The sequence below is a fragment of the Bombina bombina genome, chromosome 11 (genome assembly GCF_027579735.1).
Source record: "Bombina bombina isolate aBomBom1 chromosome 11, aBomBom1.pri, whole genome shotgun sequence".
Taxonomy (NCBI): Eukaryota; Metazoa; Chordata; class Amphibia; order Anura; family Bombinatoridae; genus Bombina; species Bombina bombina.
The window spans coordinates 36,567,493-36,587,835 of NC_069509.1; the positions used below are offsets into that span (position 1 = coordinate 36,567,493).

Here is a 20,343-nt window from a genome sequence, read left to right on the forward strand (position 1 = left end):
TTGTGCTCACTCCTGTGGATAATGATAATAGTTATGCAAGAGCCAGCACTGATTGGCTAAATTGCAAGATTGTAAAAAGCACTGAGATAAGGGGCAGTCTGCAGGGGCTTAGATACAAGATAATCACAGAGGTAAAAAGTATATTAATATAACTGAGATAAGGAGCAGTCTGCAGGGGCTTAGATACAAGATAATCACAGAGGTAAAAAGTATATTAATATAACTGAGATAAGGAGCAGTCTGCAGGGGCTTAGATACAAGATAATCACAGAGGTAAAAAGTATATTAATATAACTGAGATAAGGAGCAGTCTGCAGGGGCTTAGATACAAGATAATCACAGAGGTAAAAAGTATATTAATATAACTGAGATAAGGAGCAGTCTGCAGGGGCTTAGATACAAGATAATCACAGAGGTAAAAAGTATATTAATATAACTGAGATAAGGAGCAGTCTGCAGGGGCTTAGATACAAGATAATCACAGAGGTAAAAAGTATATTAATGTAACTGAGATAAGGAGCAGTCTGCAGAGGCTTAGATACAAGGTAATCACAGAGGTAAAAAGTATATTAATATAACTGAGATAAGGAGCAGTCTGCAGAGGCTTAGATACAAGGTAATCACAGAGGTAAAAAGTATATTAATATAACTGAGATAAGGGGCAGTCTGCAGAGGCTTAGATACAAGATAATCACAGAGGTAAAAAGCATATTAATATAACTGCAAAACTTATGGAATGGGTAAATAATTTTTAAACAAAAAATTCAAGCAGACTCCCTTTTAAGGCAAAGGGTTACTTTGGAGCTACTTTCTCATCATACAATAAATGCGTTTGATAGGTGATTACTAATTTATGGCAAGCACAAATGTGAGACCCTGTAAGTATACCAACAGAGCTCTCCTCTCTCCATATCAGTATCTTCCCTCCTTTGTGGGTCATAAGGGGTAATAGGGCTATGTAATTTTCCTTCATAGGCAAAACCCTGGTTTCCAGCGGGTCAGGAAACCACTGATTTTATGGTAATCGCCTGCATTTGAGGAGACAGGTGACCCACCTCATTTTAAAGGGACAGTCTAGGCCAAAATAAACTTTAATGATTCAGATAGAGCATGTAATTTCAAACAATTTTCCAATTTACTTTTATCACCAATTTTGCTTTGTTCTCTTGGTATTCTTAGTTAAAAGCTTAACCTAGGAGGTTCATATGCTAATTTCTTAGACCTTGAAGCCCACCTCTTTTCAGATTGCATTTTTAACAGTTTTTCACCACTTGAGGGTGTTAGTTCACGTATTTCATATAGATATCACTGTGCTCGTGCACGTGAAGTTATCTGGAAGCAGGCACTGATTGGCCAGACTGCAAGTCTGTCAAAAGAACTGAAAAAAGGGGCAGTTTGCAGAGGCTTAGATACAAGATAATCACAGAGGTTAAAAGTATATTATTATAACTGTGTTGGTTCTGCAAAACTGGGGAATGGGTAATAAAGGGATTATCTATCTTTTAAAACAATAAAAATTCTGGTGTAGACTGTCCCTTTAAGAGTTATGGCTTAACTTGTCCCTTTAGTTCAAATAGGGGTAGGTCTTCATTAGAGATTTCTCCACCTCAGCCAGCACTTCCTTCACTTTATTTTTTTTGCAAATTGTTATATTTAGCAAATTCTACATTGTACCTGCATCCTAGAGTAACTTGCAACCCTCATTTGAAAGAACAGACTTACAAGTACTTGTATGTGGTGCAATGGCCTAGGTTTGGCTTTCAACTAAGAATACCAAGAGAACAAAGCAAAATTGGTGATAAAAGTAAATTGGAAAGTTGTTTAAAATTACATGCCCTATTTAAATCATGAAAGTTTTTTTTTTGGACTTGACTGTCCCTATAAATCAAATTGATTTAAATCACTAGTCATTAAGATCAATTTAAATAATTTTCATTTTTATAATAATAACTTTCCAGATTGTTTTTCCAGTTATATCAGACCATTACTGATTTGGTTATATATCATTAGATATGCATAGATAGACCATTGAAATGAATGACATTATTGGGAGGTGAATTATCTATGAAATTATTGGGAGGTGAACTATCTCCAATTTAATAGGTTAATCATTCATTTTTGATCAACTTTTCCGCTGTACTTTTTTGGAAGGAGAAAAATTATTTCAATAGTTTTATTTAGCTAAAACAACATATATTTCATTTTTAATGTTTACTCTTCCCTCCTCACACTTAGGTCCTTGTGCAGATCTAGTCTACTCCAAGCAGTCTTCTATTCCAGTGCTTCCTAAACTTTTTCCACTCGCGACCCCTTTTAACACAGTACATTTTTACATGACCCCGGGTATATAAAATAGGTATACAAATCAAACATTTACTGATAATAAATTATATTCATACTCGCCCCTTCATGCTCATACTCCCCCTTCCATGTTCACTCCTCTGCCCCTTCCATACTCCCCACTTCCATGCTCACTCCCCTGCCCCTTCCATTCTCATTCCCCTGCTCCTTTCATACTCCCCCTTCATATTCATACCCCTTCATACTCCCCCTTCACACTCATCCCCCCTTCCATGCTCACATTTCCCCCTTCCATGCTCACACTCCCCCCTTCCATGCTCACACTCCCTCCCCTCCATGCTCACACTCCCTCCCCTCCATGCTCACACTCCCTCCCCTCCATGCTCACACTCCCTCCCCTCCATGCTCACACTCCCTCCCCTCCATGCTCACACTCCCTCCCCTCCATGCTCACACTCCCTCCCCTCCATGCTCACACCCCCCTCCCTTCCATGCTCATAGTCCCTCCCCCTTCCATGCTCATAGTCCCTAACCCTTCCATGCTCATAGTCCCTCCCCCTTCCATGCTCATACTCCCTCCCCCTTCCATGCTCATACTCCCTCCCCCTTCCATGCTCATACTCCCTCCCCCTTCCATGCTCATACTCCCTCCCCCTTCCATGCTCATACTCCCACCCCCTTCCATGCTCATACTCCCTGCCCCTTCCATGCTCACTCCCCTGCTCCTTCAATACTCCCCCTTCATACTCATAGCCCCTTCCATACTCATACCCTCCTCCATACTCATACCCTCCCTTCCATGCTTATACCCTCCCTTGAGTTACTAATTGACTCATCTGTGCTTGTATACGGATATTCATAAAATCTGGTTTGTTTCCTGCATGCAAGGAAAGAAAAACTGAAAAGTCCTGGTCTGGGAGATTTTGATCACATATTAAAGTCTTCACAGGATCTCTTAAAACCCTAGATTGGGAAACAAAAACTGTAGAAGGCTTGATGAAGTAGATCTGATAACACCTGAAAGCAATTTTGCTTACCCAGGGACCACGTTAATATGTGAGCCATGGTGACGGGAAAAAAAAAAAAAAACCTTCATGGGAGTTTGACACTGATTTCTAAGAGTAGCTACCAGTACTTTTGCTTACAACTCCTACAAAGACAGGTCTCCTGCCATACCTGCTGGGCAAGGACCTTCTCTGCAGGGCTCCCTCTTCTCTCCTGAGTAGCATAGTACGCTGGGAGGAAGTGATATATAATAACTTCCTCCCAACGCTGCCGCGGAGGAGGGAAGGAGTGCTGGGAGGAAGCAGGCAGCCGTCCAGCGCTTGGAGTGTGTGCCCTGTGCAATAGCACAGGTGCACACCCCTAGGACCGGTCTTAAGATCGCGGAATTAGATATATATGAAATATTACACAGGCCTCCCTGAATTTTTCGCGACCCCCACAATAGGGTTACACGACCCCATATGGGGTCGTGACCCACAGTTTAAGAAGGGCTGTTCTATTCAGTGAGCTTCTTGAAACTCAGTATGGGTTGATTCTGTGTACATACATATGCAGGAGAGCAATGACATGAAAGGGACTGTAAAGTAAAAAACTTAAGCTTTCATAATTCAGAAAGAACATACAATTTTCCAATTTTCTTTTTATCTAATTTGCTTCATTCTCTTGGCATCCATTGTTGAAATGCATACATCGGTAGGCTCAGAAGCAATGCACTACTGTGAGCTAGCTGCTTGTCACTGTCTCACCCAATGTGTTCAGCTAGGCCCCAGTACAGCATTTCTCTCCTTTAACAAAGTACACCAAGAGAATGAAGCAAATATGATTATGTCCCTTTAAGGTCTATTTCTAACATATTTGCTGTGAAGAAGGGGCATGCTATTTCTGCAGACGCAAATTCATAGCTTTGAGAACTTCAAAACCAATAATCTGTGATAATACCTTCAAGATAGAAAAATTGTCCAAAATAATCTGACAGAAACCTCTGGGAGACAATGACATTGCAAACGGATTAATAGAATTAATGTGCCAAAAAAATTACAGCTATGAATATAAAGCATCTTGCTGTATAAATAAAAACTAATCTATATTTCAGGATGAATAACTTTTAGATTATAATGTATTTTAAATAGAAGCTTTAGATAGATCTTTCCTCAAAAACCATTTCATTTAAAAAAAAATCCTATTTCATAAAAAAAAACCTTGTTCATTAAATAATAATAATAATAAAAAAAACCTTGTTCATTAAATAATAATAATAAAAAAACCTTGTTCATTAAATAATAATAATAAAAAAACATTGTTCATTAAATAATAATAATAATAAAAAAAACCTTGTTCATTAAATAATAATAATAAAAAAACCTTGTTCATTAAATAATAATAATAATAATAAAAAAACCTTGTTCATTAAATAATAATAATAATAATAAAAAAACCTTGTTCATTAAATAATAATAATAATAAAAAAACCTTGTTCATTAAATAATAATAATAATAATAATAAAAAAAACATTGTTCATTAAATAATAATAATAAAAAAAACCTTGTTCATTAAATAATAATAATAATAAAAAAAAAACCTTGTTCATTAAAGGGCCATTATACATTCTTTGCATAAATGTTTTGTAGATGATCTATTTATAAAGCCCATAAAGTTTTTTTGTTTTTTTTTAAATGTATAATTTTGCTTATTTTTAAAGAACATTGCTCTGATTTTCAGACTCCTAACCAAGCCCCAAAGTTTTATTTGAATACAGTCAGCTACCTTCTCCAGCTTGCTCCTGTTTGTGTAAAAGGTCTTTTCATATGCAAAAGAAGGGGGAGGGGGGGAGTGTGTTATTTTCCACTTGCAGTGGGCTTTCCAACTGCCTTTTCAAAAGAGCTAAACTCAAAGCTTCTAAGTACGTTTTTAAACCATTTTATACTGGATTTTTATATCAGTATCTGTGCATCTTATTCTTTATAGTAGTGTCTATTACATGCAGTTATATGAAAATGAGTGTATACTGTCCCTTTAAATAATAATAATAATAAAAAAACCTTGTTCATTAAATAATAATAATAAAAAAACCTTGTTCATTAAATAATAATAATAAAAAAAATCCTTGTTAAATAAATAATAATAAAAAAACAATTTAAATAAAATTAAAAAACAAACAAACATTGATTTGAATCCACCCTGTTTAGCATTTTCCAAGATCTTTTTTAAAAAAAATAATTAAACTTACAAAGACGTATGTGCATACATATATAATATATAATTATTGTTTTTTTGTTTTTTTTTCCATCAGCAATATTTTACTATCATGGACGAATCTGCCCCAGAAGATCAGAAATCGGTACCTTCACTTATGGAGGAAAATCAGCAAGAGACCCCTTCAAACCAGGACGATGGGTCAGAGCAGGGAGCCCTCAAGGACGATGAAGATGAAGACGTTCTGTCTGGTGGGGAGGCTGGAGTATCATCTAGAGGGGGACGAGACCCTGAAGTGACTGTGGAAATTGGGGAGACTTACTTGTGCCGGAGAGCAGACAATAGCTGGCGTAAGATTTGTTTTTCTGCCTCAAAATACAGGCAGTGCAATTGTTATCTGTAGCCCCCCTCCAAAAAACACTGACGCATACACAAACCCTTCCGGGATATGGAAAGTAAAATATTGATCATTCAGATTTAAAACAACTTTCCAATTTACTTTCATTTTAAGTTATCAAATGTACCCCTCTGTATTGGTCTCCTTTGTGGAAACTAGGTTCCTGTTCCATGAGAGCATACTGATGTATGATAAGGAGCATGCATGTGCCTTGAGCATTTTATTTACAACATCGGTGCAAACACTGCTGCCCTATAGTGCGGAAGGCGCATACACACTCCGAAGCCTTTCTCCGTATGCTCTTATGGAACCACTCTCACAATAGGTTTATTTTCATTTCCGGTCTCTTTTATTATACACATACTTCAAGCTCCATGTGTCTTGTTGGAGGAGATATCTTGAGGAGGCAGGTTAAAAAAACTTGTCTAGGTAGGATTAGCCCCAGATGCGTCTTCGTCTCAGAAGTTGGGCATCTCTGTCAGTGCACTGCAATTTCTTAATGAATTAAAGGGACACTGAACCCAATTTTTTTCTTTCTTGATTCAGATAGAGCATGACATTTTAAGAAACTTTCTAATTTACTCCTATTATCAAATTTTCTTTATTCTCTTGGTATCTTTATTTGAAATGAAAGAATGTAAGTTTAGATGCCGGCCCATTTTTGGTAAACAACCTGGGTTGTCCTTGCTGATTGGTGGATAAATTCATCCACCAATAAAAAAAGTGCTGTCCAGAGTTCTGAACCAAAAAAAAGCTTAGATGCCTTCTTTTTCAAATAAAGATAGCAAGAGAATGAAGAAAAATTGACAATAGGAGTAAATTAGAAAGTTGTTTAAAATTGCTGCTCTATCTGAATCACTAAAGAAAAACATTGGGTTCAGTGTCCCTTTAACTTTTATGGATACATTGGAATTAACTCCTTTTTTACTTGTAGAGTAGGAGAGCCACATCACAGCATTTGTCATCTATAGGTACCTGGTGACCGTAATATATTAACCTGAGCTTAGCTGAACATTAGCCGTAAAACATTTATTTGGAAAAACATTATAGGGTTTGATATGTATAGTAATCTCTCTGAAATAAACATCCAGACGGACACTAACACAGAAGGAACGTTAACCCTAGATTAGTGAAGAATGTGTAGGCTGGTATTAACCCTATAGGACATCTCCCTCCTATTGACTGTTGTCCATTTTCTCGTCTGACAGATTCTGCTGAAGTGATCCAGTCGCGGTTGAACGAGCAGGAAGGACGAGAGGAGTTCTATGTGCACTATGTTGGATGTGAGTCTCTTTGAATTATTCCTGCTAGATAAATCTGCAAACACACTGTCATCACTCATCTTAACCACACCATAAAGATTATAAGTCGTTTATTATCAGGAATTAAAGAGGCATGAAACCCCCAAAAAATATTTAATCGTTCAGATAGAGTATACAATTTTAACCCCTTAAAGTATAATAAAACATGTTGAGATCTGTGCATATCCTAAAAGGGCTAATTAAGTAAAAAATAGTTTGCATTAAAACATTGTTTAAAAATTGCTGGCAAGTATTTTAAAATAATTATCAAAAACAAGCAAAATTAGTTACATAGCAATGCTGTCTGGAGAAGTCTGATCCACCCCCCTTATCAGTGTTTAGCATCAGAAACACAGGCATTGTATTTCACAGCAACTTATTTACTTCTAGGCATGCTCCAGCAGATAATAAGTGTTCACTTTTGCAGTCTACCAAAACAAAGGCAGATATAGATGCAGCCATAGAAGGAAATGTGTGGGGGGAGTTAGTGCTGTACAATATAGAAACTTAAAGAAAGGGTTAATGGTGAGGCACTGCAGTATAAATGTGCAGGTAAAGTAATTCAAGTACATATTATATTTTGTATCTATCCCAACTTGTTTTATATCCCTTTAAGGAACCGGGAATTTCAGAGAAAAACTTGTCCAAAAGACCAGAGCATTTTTAGCATTTTTGCTGTCACTCCATTTAAATGGAAATAGAGTCTATCCTTTTTTTTTTTTTATTTACCTATCAAAACTATATATTTTTTTTTAGTTGTACACTCTCCAAATGATACAACAAGGAGTAGAATCAATTTCAGTGCTCGTGAAGACCTGGGGTAGCTGCCTTTGTCCCCAATAGATAATCAGTCGTGCAAACGGTCCACTATAGTGTAACATTTCACTTTATTGGAAACAGGATAAAACGAAAAAGTGACGTTTTGGGTTCCCCCCCTTAAAGTGAATGTAAATTTTGATGATAAAGTGCCCGGTTTTTAAAAATTTGATTAAAAACAGGGGCACTTTAATTCATAAAAATGTACATTTCACTTGTGAAAAAAAAACTTGCCTTTTAAACTTGACAGCCGCTCCAGTTTCTCCAGGTCGTTGCAAGCCATTTCTGACGTCAGAAATGATGGATCGGTCATCCTCCAATCACGGCTTCCCCCCCAGGGGAATCAGTGTCTGATTCAACGCCGTGATTGGAGGAAGCCAGATTCCTCACTTTAGACCCAGGAAGAGGCTTTGCGACGGGCGGAGGAAGCTGCAGCGGCTGTGAAGATTAAAAGGTAAGTATTTTTTCACAACACGAGTGAAATGTAAATTTTTATGAATTAAAGTGCCCCTGTTTTTAATAGAACTTTTAAAAACCGGGCACTTTAGCATAAAATTTACATTCACTTTAATCATACATATTGTGCAGTCATTTCAAACAACTTTTAAAGGCATTTTGGTGCCAGATACTCCACTTCTAGATATCTACTGCCATCTATTGGACTCTGGAGGTAACTGCAGCTGCACATACATTATGTCTCAAAGCCCTGCAATATATATATTCTACTCCACTTCTAGATATCTACTGCCATCTATTGGACTCTGGAGGTAACTGCAGCTGCACATACATTATGTCTCAAAGCCCTGCAATATATATATACTACTCCACTTCTAGATATCTACTGCCATCTATTGGACTCTGGAGGTAACTGCAGCTGCACATAGATTATGTCTCAAAGCCCTGCAATATATATATTCTATTACTCTCTGTATAGGTTACTTGTATTGCCATCTGCCAAATTGTTTCAAAATTACTTCTACAAAATTAAAAACAATATAGAAAGCATATGAACATAGGAATTGGCTCTATACTATTAGGATACATTTTAGATAATAGACACTTATAATAAGAAAATCATACTACATTATAAAAATACACTTAGATTGTATTCTTTATTGAGACCTTTAGGTCTGAGTTTTTTCCCTATCCATTTCACTTCTTTGTGGCCCTATGTGGTCTATGACCTGCCACCTTAACTGGCTGATTTGATGTCCCTTGTCTAAAAAATGTGCTGATAGGGGGCCTCCAGGTTGCCACACGTAATATTTGACCTATGCTGGCTCAGTCTATCCCTTATTTTTCTGGTGGTTTCACCTAAATAGATTAGAGAACAAGGGCATTTGATCAAATAGATAACAAATTTTGATTCGCATGTAAATAAATTATTAATGGTGTACTTTTTTGCATTGTGCGGATGGTAAAAGGAATCACCTTTGATAATGGGGCTACAGCTCATACAACTGAGGCAGGGGTAACTGCCGGTCACTTTTTTACCTATATGGGTTTGTTCTGGTTTTTGCTTGGATCCCATATCAGTACTAACTAGATGATCCCTCAAATTCTTAAGCCTTCTATGCGCTGAGAGTGGAGGAACTCGGGGATGTCTATATGACAGTCTCGTAATATATTCCAATGTTTGTTCACTATCCCTTGGATTTTCTGACTAAGTGGATTGAATTGTGTAACAAACACCATACACTTCATATCCTCCTTTTTTCTTCTGTGTCACAGCCCCTGTTGTAATTCCTGTCATTTTTTTTTCTAACGTACTCCTAGGATATCCTCTTCTAATGAATTTCTGCTGCATCTCTTCAAGTCTAAGATCTCATGATTCGTTTTACCCTCAGTAACTGGCTTTTTGGTAATGAGTCTTTAAGTTTCTTATGGAGAAACCTATCGTAATTTAACAAGGTATTTCTGTCAGTTGCTTTAGTGTGGAGATTGTGTCCCTTTTTGTGTATTACTGTGTTCAGAAATGATATGGACTCCTCACTGTAGGTTACAGAAAATTCCAATGCCCTCATGGCAGATTTACGTTCTCTTACAAAGTTATTGAGGGATCCAATGTCGCCCCACCATATGCCAAACACGTCATCTATGAAATGCCACCAAACTGCGCCCATTAATTTAAAGATCTTATTTTCATAGACTCGCTCCTCAAATTCATTCATGAATAAATTGGCATATGATGGAGCGACATTGGACCCCATAGCTGTACCTTTTATTTGAACATACCAGGTGTCCTGGAATAGAAAATAGTTCCAGTAGTAGGTTCTCAAGGAAATCACATTTTGAATCAGTGTATCCCTTATTGTTCTTAAGGTTTTTTACTATGATGTCTATTCCCGTTTCGTGTTTTATTGCTGTATACAGGCTTTTTACGTCCATGGTATACAGGATGAATTTGTCAGAATTCAATTCTAGGTTTCTTGCTTTTATTAAGGAAATCCCCTGTATCTTTGAAATAAGAGGACATCTTAGTAACCTCTGGCTGAACTACCTTATCTAAAAATTTGGAAATGTTTGTGTACACTGAATCCGCACTGGAGACTATTTGCCTACCTGGTGATCTTTCTACATCTTTATGAATCTTAGGTACCATGTAAAATATTTGGCTTCTTTGGCTTTTACTTGTCAGATAATCCATTATTTGTTTATCAATATGTCCTTCTGCTAGGCCTCTGTCCAGGACAATCTTTATTTCTTTTTGTATTTCAATTACTGGATTATGCGACAAGACTTTATATGTCTCTGTGTTATTAAAGGAACATTAAACCCCAAAATTTTCTTTCATTATTCAGTTAGAGAATACAATTTTAAACAACATTTCAATTTACTTCTATTATCTAATTTGCTTCATTCTTTAGATATCCTTAGTTAAAGAAATAGCAATGCACATGGGTGAGACAATCACATGAGGCATCTATGTGCAGCCACCAATCAGAAGCTACGGAGCCTATCTAGATATGCTTTTCAGGAAAGAATATCAAGAGAATGAAGCAAATTAGATAATAGAAGTAAATTAGTCCTCAATTACTGTTGGGAATATCACTCCTGCCCAGCAAAAGGAGGCAAAAAGCACCTACAGCAAAGGTGTTAATGAGGTGAAGTTAGGTGTCAGTTGATGATTTTTCTACAATCAAGATTTTATTATTTTAAAGCCAGAGCAGGCTTGCTCTGATCTTTCCTGACAAGTCTGGGTTTAGCTGTACTGCACGTTAGTCAGGTAATCTGCACTACTTTGGGACGATTATTTCTGTTTCAGGAATATTGGGGCAGGGAGCAGGCACAGGGGCTGGAGAGTGCTTTATTAGTGGCTCAGGGAGTTTTAAACGTTCAGTTTAAACATTTGCCCTAATTGACAGGCAGGCTTCAACTATTTAATCTTAACAATATTTTTTTGTTTCGTCCGCCGGTGCGCCTCTGTAATGAGGGAGGCGGATCTTTCTGAGGCGGTAAGAAATCTTCCTGGTCAGCGCGTGCTTTTTTATTAGAAGCAACGTAGCTATTAGTGGAAGTGACCGTTCTGCAGTTCTCTTCTCTAGGGTGAGTGGAGATCCTTTCAAGAGCCGTTAAGGATCGTCTATTTGAATGCTTCGTTTCCTGTATACAGACTGCAGAGGGGGCAGGTAGGCGCCTCAGTGATACGCTGAGGTGTAGAGTTGCCTGTGCTATATTAAAATTTCCTAAGCCTCAGTTATTATATCTTTGCTTAGCTATTAAAGAATTAGATTCCATTGAATGGTTATTTTATGTCCTGTTTGTGGCTGGGAATTCATCTTAAAGGGGCAGTATTAAAATAATATATTTTTTTTTATTCTGGCAAGATGGACCAAGAGTCTGTCACGCCTGCTGAATGCAAGCTTTGTTTAGAGAACCAAGTTAAACCCCCATTACCTTTTTGTTCTGATTGTGTTCAAAGAACTTTAATGCACAAGGATGGACTTTTTGTTGAAATCAAAACAGTAAGGGGTTGGGGAGGAAGGACTCACACACTGGAACGTACAAAATGTAATCCTTGATCAGGCCTGCACGTGCAATCACCCCTAAATTTTCAAATGTAAAGTATGCAATATAATATATTTAAATAATGGACAACTTAGTACTCAATCACTGCCCGAAATCCACCGTTCCTGAAAACTCTGTGTTCACTTATCCCAAACAGCTTCCCTCATGAGAGATTAGCAAGGCTGTACAAATGTGAGTGCTGTGTTTTATATGGAGAAGATTAACATTCAAAGTTCACAACTACACTCCAGCAATATAAACGAAACCAGCTTACTCACAATGACGTTTCCCTTAGAGGACGGGACTCCCTTCGTATCCGCTGTAACTCCCAGATCTGTAATGAAGTGCTGTAAACGTTGTAGTGAGTGGTCCGTGTAGTGCCCTCTGTACTGTGCTAGATGGTCTACGAGAACGGCCAAGAGCCGAAACATGTCAGCCATTGTTTCACTTGCCTCCCGTTATAGAGGTTTTACCTAGGGCTCTGTACCCTTTATTTTTACATTGTATTTAATAATAAAATAGTGATTTTAAAACCCCACTCGCTTGGTGCTCCTAACTACTTTATTGTTCTAGACTTTTTGTCACTGAGCCACCACTCTCCCAGGCTGATGCTGCTCAGGCAATGCCGCAGCTTTCTTCTAAAGTGTCCCAAGCCTTTAGTGCCCTGCAGTTTCTCTCAATCTCCTGGAGGAGTATTTTTGCGTGCAGAAATTGCGGCCCAGGTATCCTCTGCAGTATCTGAGGCATTAGCTGCCATTCCCCAGCTTCAGGGGAGACGCAAGAGGAGAATCAGATAGTAAGGTTTCTGATCCAGTCCAGGCTAACCAAGTTGCTCTTTCTCATGAGTCTGAAGAGGAAGATACTTCGGTAGCTTCTGAGGGTGAAATATCAGATTCGGAAAGTATAATTCCTTCTTCTGAAGTTGAGGTTGTCTCTTTCCAATTTAAGCTTGAACACCTCCGTGTTTTGTTAAAGGAGGTTTTGACTACATTGGACGACTCAGACACTCCTGTCATCAACCCTAAAAAAATCTAGCAAATTAAATAGATATTTTGATGTGCCCTCCTCTGTGGAGGTGTTTCCTGTGCCAGACCGTGCTACCGAGATCATTGCTCAGGAATGGGAGAGACCTGGAATTCCTTTTTCTCCATCTCCAGTGTTCAGAAATATGTTTCCGGTGGCTGACTCCTTTAAAGAGTCTTGGCAGACGGTGCCCAAAGTGGAAGGGGCAATTTCTACTTTGTCTAAGAGAACTACTATTCACATTGAGGATAGTTGTTCGTTCAAGGACCCTATGGACTTAAAGAAGATGTATATTAATCAGGGTCTTCAGTGGCAACCAGGAGTGTGTATTGCTACCGTGACTAGTGCAGCGACCTATTGGTTTGACGCCTTGTCTGAGTCTCTTCAAGGAGAGAATCATTTGGAGGAACTTCAAGATAGGATCAAGTCCGGTTTATCAGGTTCCAGTAAGACAACATAACCTCGGTGGCTTACATCAACCATCAGGGAGAAACTCTGAGTTCTTTGGCCATGAAAGAGGTGGCTCAGATCATTCAGTGGGCGGAAGCTCACAATTTCTTTTCTATCTGCCATCCACATTCCAGGAGTGGACAACTGGGAAGCGGATTTCCTAAGCAGACAGACTTTTTATCCGGGGGAGTGGGAACTCTATCCGGAGGTGTTCTCCAGATTAACCATCAAATCGGGGGTACCGGAATTGGATCTGATGGCGTCCTGACAGAATGCCAAGCTTCCAAAGTACGGGTCAAGATCAAGGGATCCCCAGGCACTTCTGATAGATGCTCTGGCAGTTCCTTGGAATTTCAGGTTGGAATACCTATTTCCTCCGTTTGCTCTTCTTTCACAAGTCATTGCTCATATCAAGCAGGAGAGAGGTTGGTAATTCTAATAGCTCCTGCGTGGCCTTGCAGGATTTGGTATACAGACCTAGTGGAAATGTCTCTGTCTCCGTGGAGACTTCCTCTGAGAAAGGACCTTCTACTTTAGGGTAATTTTATCTAATCATGGTTTTTCTGAGTCGGTCATTGAAACTATGGTTCAGGCTCGTAAGCCTGTTACCAGGAAGATTTACCCTAAGATATGGCGTAAATATCTTTATTGGTGTGAATCCAATGGCTACTCTTGGAGTAAGGTCAGGAATCCAAGGATTAAAGGGACAGATTTCTGCTCTATCTGTTTTGCTACACAAGCGTCTGGCGGATGTGCCAGATGTGCAATCCTTTTGTCAGGCCTTGGTGAGAATTAGGCCTGTATTTAAATCCGTTGCTCCTCCATGGAGTCTTAATCTTGATCTTAAAGTTTTGCCACAGGCTCAGTTTGATCCTATGCATTCTATAGATATTAAGTTGTTAACTTGGAAAGTTTTGTTTCTTACTGCTATCTCTTCTGCTCAAAGAGTTTCTGAACTTTCTGCTTTGCAGTGCAACTCGCCTTATCTTATATTTCATGCCGATAAGGCTGTTCTTTGCACAAAGTTTGGTTTTCTTCCGAAGGTTGTGTCGGACAGAAATATTAATCAAGAGATTGTGGTTCCTTCTCTGTGTCCCGATCCTTCTTCTCATAAGGAATGACTGTTGCAAAACTTGGATGTTGTGCATGCTCTATAATTTTATTTGCAGAGACTAAGGATTTTTGTCAGTCCTCTGCTATGTTTGTTTGTTTGTTTTTCTGGAAAACGTAAGGGTCAGAAAGCTACTGCTACTTCTCTTTCTCTCTGCTTGAGAAGTATTGCTCAATTTTTTTTTTTTTTTTTTTTTTTTTTTTTTTGAGGTTTTAAGAAAAAAATAATACAAGCAAGTGATTACACAAAATACTCCGCAAACAGAAAGTTGACAGTTAGATAGACATCATATAACATCATCCATTAACACACATATTGCTTGAAGATGTAAATACAAATTGAGCATTGAACCTCAGTTTTCTGATACCTCCTAAGATATAATAATACATGATATGAAGTTAAATTATTTCCCCCAAGGAAAAACTAACGAGGCCTCTCTTGGACCTCCTGGACTACATTATAGACGTGATGGGGGACTTTAAGGAGGAAAGAAAATAATAAATAGGCCACTCTTGGACCTACATGAATATGAACAATATATAAAGATCAACTATGCAAAGAGAACATTTTGTATATAGGGAAATATTAAATATCATAAGACACCCTATTCAGCAAACAATAAAACATCAGTATAAACAAATAGTGAGTCACAGAACGTACAGAAGGGAGATAGAACTTAAACTGCTCCAGCTTCTTATGGGTTTTTATATAAATTTTCAGACCAGATAGAAGGCACTCTCTCCTGGGTCTCACGAACCACATGGGAAAGGAAAGGAATACACGGGCATATACAGCTAGATAGCCTTGGAGTCCTAACCTGTAACACTAAGAACAAATTGAACCCTGTAGCCAGAGTTCATTATCTCCCCTTAATAAGATAGCAGGAAAGCCCAACAATTATGTTCTGCAGCGGTGAGTTCCAAGATGCATTCTCTGGGACAAAAAGTCATTAGGGTAGGTTGAGAATGACCACAAAGGGGCACGGTTAAGTGAGTTTACCTCAGTAATCTATAGCGACAAATAGGCCATAGCAATTAATATTGCTAATCCTGACATAGAGCTACGTTTCTAGTGTAATCATAAAGGTAGGTAATTGGGTATGTGATATAGTACAACTATTTTACTGACGGGAAGGGCCAGTGTTATAAGGCTGCTCATCCTAACCAGTAATACTCTCCCCTGTGCCACACACAAGAATAAAATTAAAACTCTCTACAACTATAGATGAATAAGTTTAATGCACCACATCATCTCGGCCGCTGACGATGCAGTAACAGTGAGGGTTTTAGCACAGCTGGCTAGCATAGAGGGGCGAATCTATTTAATGGAGGACTAAGCATGGTTCTATGAAAACATATTAGACAGAGTGGCCCAGAATATGTGTACTATATGAATGATATACAAACAAACATATACAATAATCAATATACATATCATCAACTTATTTATCGCTAACAACAGTGGACACTGAAATGAATTCTTGTGGAGGTAGCATGTCTGGAAAGCAACAATAAAGGTTATATTCACTCTTTTAATGTGCATGTTGTCATGACCTATTGTACCGGTGGCTCACCGGGTATACAAGCAAGGCTAAAGTACCAAGGGTAGGGTCTCAAGTATATCAACCATACAGCACTGGGAAGCAAAAGCTATATCATAAACAGTATCTAATATCATGAGGGTACATTGAACAGTTATCTTGTGTCTGGATAGAGTATAGTCAATTTCATAACGACCTCATTTCACAGAACCTATACTTAAGAGAACACAAAAAAAACAGACTGCAGGCATAAAAAGTTCAGATTAAGGTGTCACCCTACTCCCATCTGGCTGATCATAGGTATATGCAACAAAACGTCATTAGGATTCTAGTATGCCTGAGTTATACCGGAATAGAGACCTTAATTATAAAGAAAAAACAAACAAAGCAAAAAAAAACAGTCCCATTGTTCATCTGGATATGGCTTACATGGTATTAAAGTGTCTCTGTACAGTCTCTCACTTCTTTGCTGCCCATGTGGGCTCTTTGTCTTTTAACCCACACCGGGCCTCTGGAAACCAAACAGTTCCACATGGTTATGTCCATTTTAACCTATTCCGGTTCTTGAGGTTATTATTGAGATTAAGTCCCTGTAAGAAATAAATTGCTTTACCTCTGTTGCCGGATTCAGCCCAATGCCAGTGGCACTACTTTTACCAGGAATGGCTGCAGTCGAGTAGGGTATCCTCTGCAATCCTTGCCTGCAAACCCCAAGGAGCACCCGGGTTAATGAAGTGCCGGTATTAGACTGAAAATTCGGTACATTGGTGCTTGTGGCTTCTACAGGTTCACCATCGCTCAGGGCCTCCGTACTGATTCCAAATTCTGGCGGCTGATTAATGACCGCATACCAGGGGTCCTCTCTGCGATCCGAAATACCCTCCTCATGGCTCCAGCATGACAGATCCCCATATTGCGGACCCAAGACTAGGGTTGGTTTTCTCTGGATGACACAGGCATCCTCCGGGGGAAGGGTCTCCTCCTGATCATCCGCTCTCTTAGCGACCTGCATAGACCGGGTAGTCCCAGCAAGTCCAGTCACGAGGTAGCCGTGGTTTGCTAAGGTATTAGGTGGGCCTGTGCTCCTGTAGTTGTGCTGTATCACTGTAGCTGGGGATGTACAATCCGAGCCATTGTAAATCCGCTTAACCGGGCCACATGAAGTGCTGGATGCGGTTTGCATAGTTTCCCGGGCTGTCAGCTGGGCTTCGTCCAGAAAGTTGCGGCGTGGAGAGGCAAGTGATAAGTCCCTTTTCTCCAGGACCCTATCCCTCAGACAGGGCTCTGTATTTGGCATGGTGCTATTGCTCGTCTGCTGTGCAGCCATGCGGAGAGAGGTGAAAGTCTCTGTCAGCACTGTCATTATGGCCGCTTGTTGAAGCTTAAGGAGCTTACTGAGTTCCGAAGTTGCTGACGCAGTCATCTCCATGACCCTTCTTAGTTTTTCCTTAGGGCAGATGATTAGTAGAAGAGCAATTGAAAATGTGTAGTAATTAGTACTACTCGTAACCCCAGTCTCCCAGGGGGGGGAATATGCGTAAGCCCCGGCTCCAGAAACCGCCAGACACTTTATAAATGCGGCAGCCTTGAGGCCTAGCTGCAGAACTTAGACAGAGCGGTCTATCCAGAAAGTTTCCCTCAGGACTGTCAATTCCTTGAGTCTCGTAGTATCCTCCTGGCCCCCATCCACAGGATTAGAAATTTTTATATAGGAAAACAATAAAAAGTTATATAAAACACTGTAGTGGGACCAGGAGCTCCCACAAAACACGTCCTGTCTCTGCAACTGTAGGCTCCGCCCCCCCAGTATTGCTCATTTTGCATATGAGACTGCTGGACAGCAGCCTCCTGAGAGAATCCCAGCTCATTCTACTAGGGCTGTTTCTTCTTCTTGGGCCTTCAAGAATGAAGCTTCTGTTGAGCAGATGTGCAAGGCGGCTACTTGGTCCTCTCTGCATACTTTTTCCAAAATTTACAAGTTTGATACTTTTGCCTCGGCTGAGGCATCTTTTGGGAGAAAGGTTCTGCAACCTGTGGTGCCTTCTATTTTAGTTTTCCTGTCTTGGCCTTCCCTAATCCTCCGTGTCCTTTAGCTTGGGTATAGGTTCCCAACAGTAATTGAGGACTCCGTGGACTCACTGTATCTTAAGAAAGAAAACAAAATTTATGCTTACCTGATAAATTTCTTTCTTTCTGGATACGGTGAGTCCACGGTCCACCCTGTATTTAAGACAGTTTTTTTTTACAAAATCTCAGGCACCTCTACACCTTGTGTTTCTTCTTTTCTCTATTTTCTTCCAGTCAAATGACTGGGGATTGTGGGAAGGGAAGGGATACTTAACAGCTTTGCTGTAGGTGCTCTTTGCCTCCTCCTGCTGGGCAGGAGTGATATTCCCAACAGTAATTGAGGACTCCTTGGACTCACCGTATCCAGAAAGAAAGAAATTTATCAGGTAAGCATAAATTTAGTTTTTCTGTAATTTAGCGGATCTGAAAGGGTTGTGTGAACCTGCAATCACACGATTGTTTTATTCTGTGATCTTATTCTAGCTCTTTTCGATGTGAGTACTAACTTGACAAAAAAGGTCATTTTTTTTGTAGTAGAACAACAGTATTGCTCTGGTTTGTCTTTTTTTCCTCTCCACTTTACAAGCACAAGATCTGCCTGCTTATAGTAACCACTGAATTACCGTCTGAAATTATATATTGTTAGCTTTCTTCCATGTGAGATGTACATACATTGTTTTATTTTTTTCTCTTTAATGTTTACGGAAGAAAAGTTTTAATTTTGTGACTTTTGGATATGAATACAAAATTGGAAGCAGAGTTGATTTGTCCTTAGGAGTGTATCACATTATTTTCACATTTAGGGCTTAATTACAAGTGGGGTGCTAATTTATCGTGGGCCTGCAAACGGGCAAATTTGGAGCCTATAAAAGAGATCTCTCGTGAGCGCTAAGCTGCCCAGCTCGCGTCCGCATTGTGTCAACTTGTAATATCAGCGCACATTAGCGTGCGCTGGTATTACTTAGTGGAATGCAAATATCTATTTCACAAAAGCGATATTTAGCGCTACACTTGTAATCTTGCCCTTATTGTTATGTGAAGTGACTCGTAAGATTTCTATTTATTTTTTCCTTAAACAAATAATTATAAAAAATTCAAAACCATTGCAGTCCACTTCAAGACCCACAATAACTCACTTATCACAAGTTTATAAACACATTTGAGGCATATTAATACTCCCTATATTATAAAATTATACAGCTGTAGTCCAGCAGTATTTCACAGGATTTTTGAACTTTTTAAATTTAACATCCTCCATGTCTTAAAAACAAAATTTTGTCTGTTTTGAGGAGCAAAAAAATACCCTTTTAGCCTTTTGCTGAGATTTCCTATTTCTCATTGCTCTCCACAGTTAACAGGCGATTGGATGAATGGGTGGACAAGAATCGCCTGGCGCTGACAAAAACTGTAAAGGATGCAGTTCAGAAAAACACAGATCAGTACCTGAACGAACTTTCTGAGCAGCCAGAACGAAAGATCACTCGGAATCAGAAGCGGAAACACGATGAGATCAACCATGTGCAAAAGGCAAGGCGCTTGTAGGTAGTGCGCATATATAGGTTACCTTAGATTTGTTGTGTGCACAAACGCGTTAGGTGTGCTGGTCGTGTTCGCTCACTTGCTTTTATTTACTAACAAGTGATGTCATGAAGTTCATAGGTCATTGGTTTAATGTTATGTGTTTATTGGATATTTGTGCTAATTCTCTATGCAGAAAATAATGTGAATATCAAACCAGACACACCATGAACTTACATGTGCTTGTCTTCCTTTTCCAGACCTATGCTGAGATGGATCCCACCACTGCGGCACTGGAGAAAGAGCATGAAGCCGTAAGTAATACTCTGTGTCTGTCCCGTTAAGTTACCTGACATTATAGTTGACCAATGTCTCACTTGCTTTACCTCATTAACACAGGCTGACACTATTTACATTTTATAAGGGACATTCAGAACTAAATAAAGGCTACAATATGTTTTTTTTAAACCACGCTTATCCTGAGAATAATACGTAAATTTATTTTTAAATTCTATTAATTGTTTGAATATTGAAAAAATAAGTGTAAAGTTTTAGTTTCTATAAAGTAACGGGTGCTGTCGTAATAAGTTTCCATAGCCTGTTTGTTTTATC

General features: G+C 39.0%; 1 protein-coding gene across 2 annotated transcripts in view; it reads left to right on the forward strand.

Moving 5' to 3' along the window:
* The window catches only part of KAT8 (lysine acetyltransferase 8), a 36,131-nt gene that overhangs the window by 8,275 nt on the left and 7,513 nt on the right, over positions 1-20,343 (forward strand). For both annotated transcript variants that reach the window (XM_053694760.1, XM_053694761.1), the window contains exons 2-5: positions 5,598-5,850; positions 7,106-7,180; positions 19,565-19,740; positions 19,992-20,045. In XM_053694760.1, the coding sequence (XP_053550735.1) occupies positions 5,598-5,850; positions 7,106-7,180; positions 19,565-19,740; positions 19,992-20,045 (558 nt within the window). The remainder of the gene's footprint in view (positions 1-5,597; positions 5,851-7,105; positions 7,181-19,564; positions 19,741-19,991; positions 20,046-20,343) is intronic.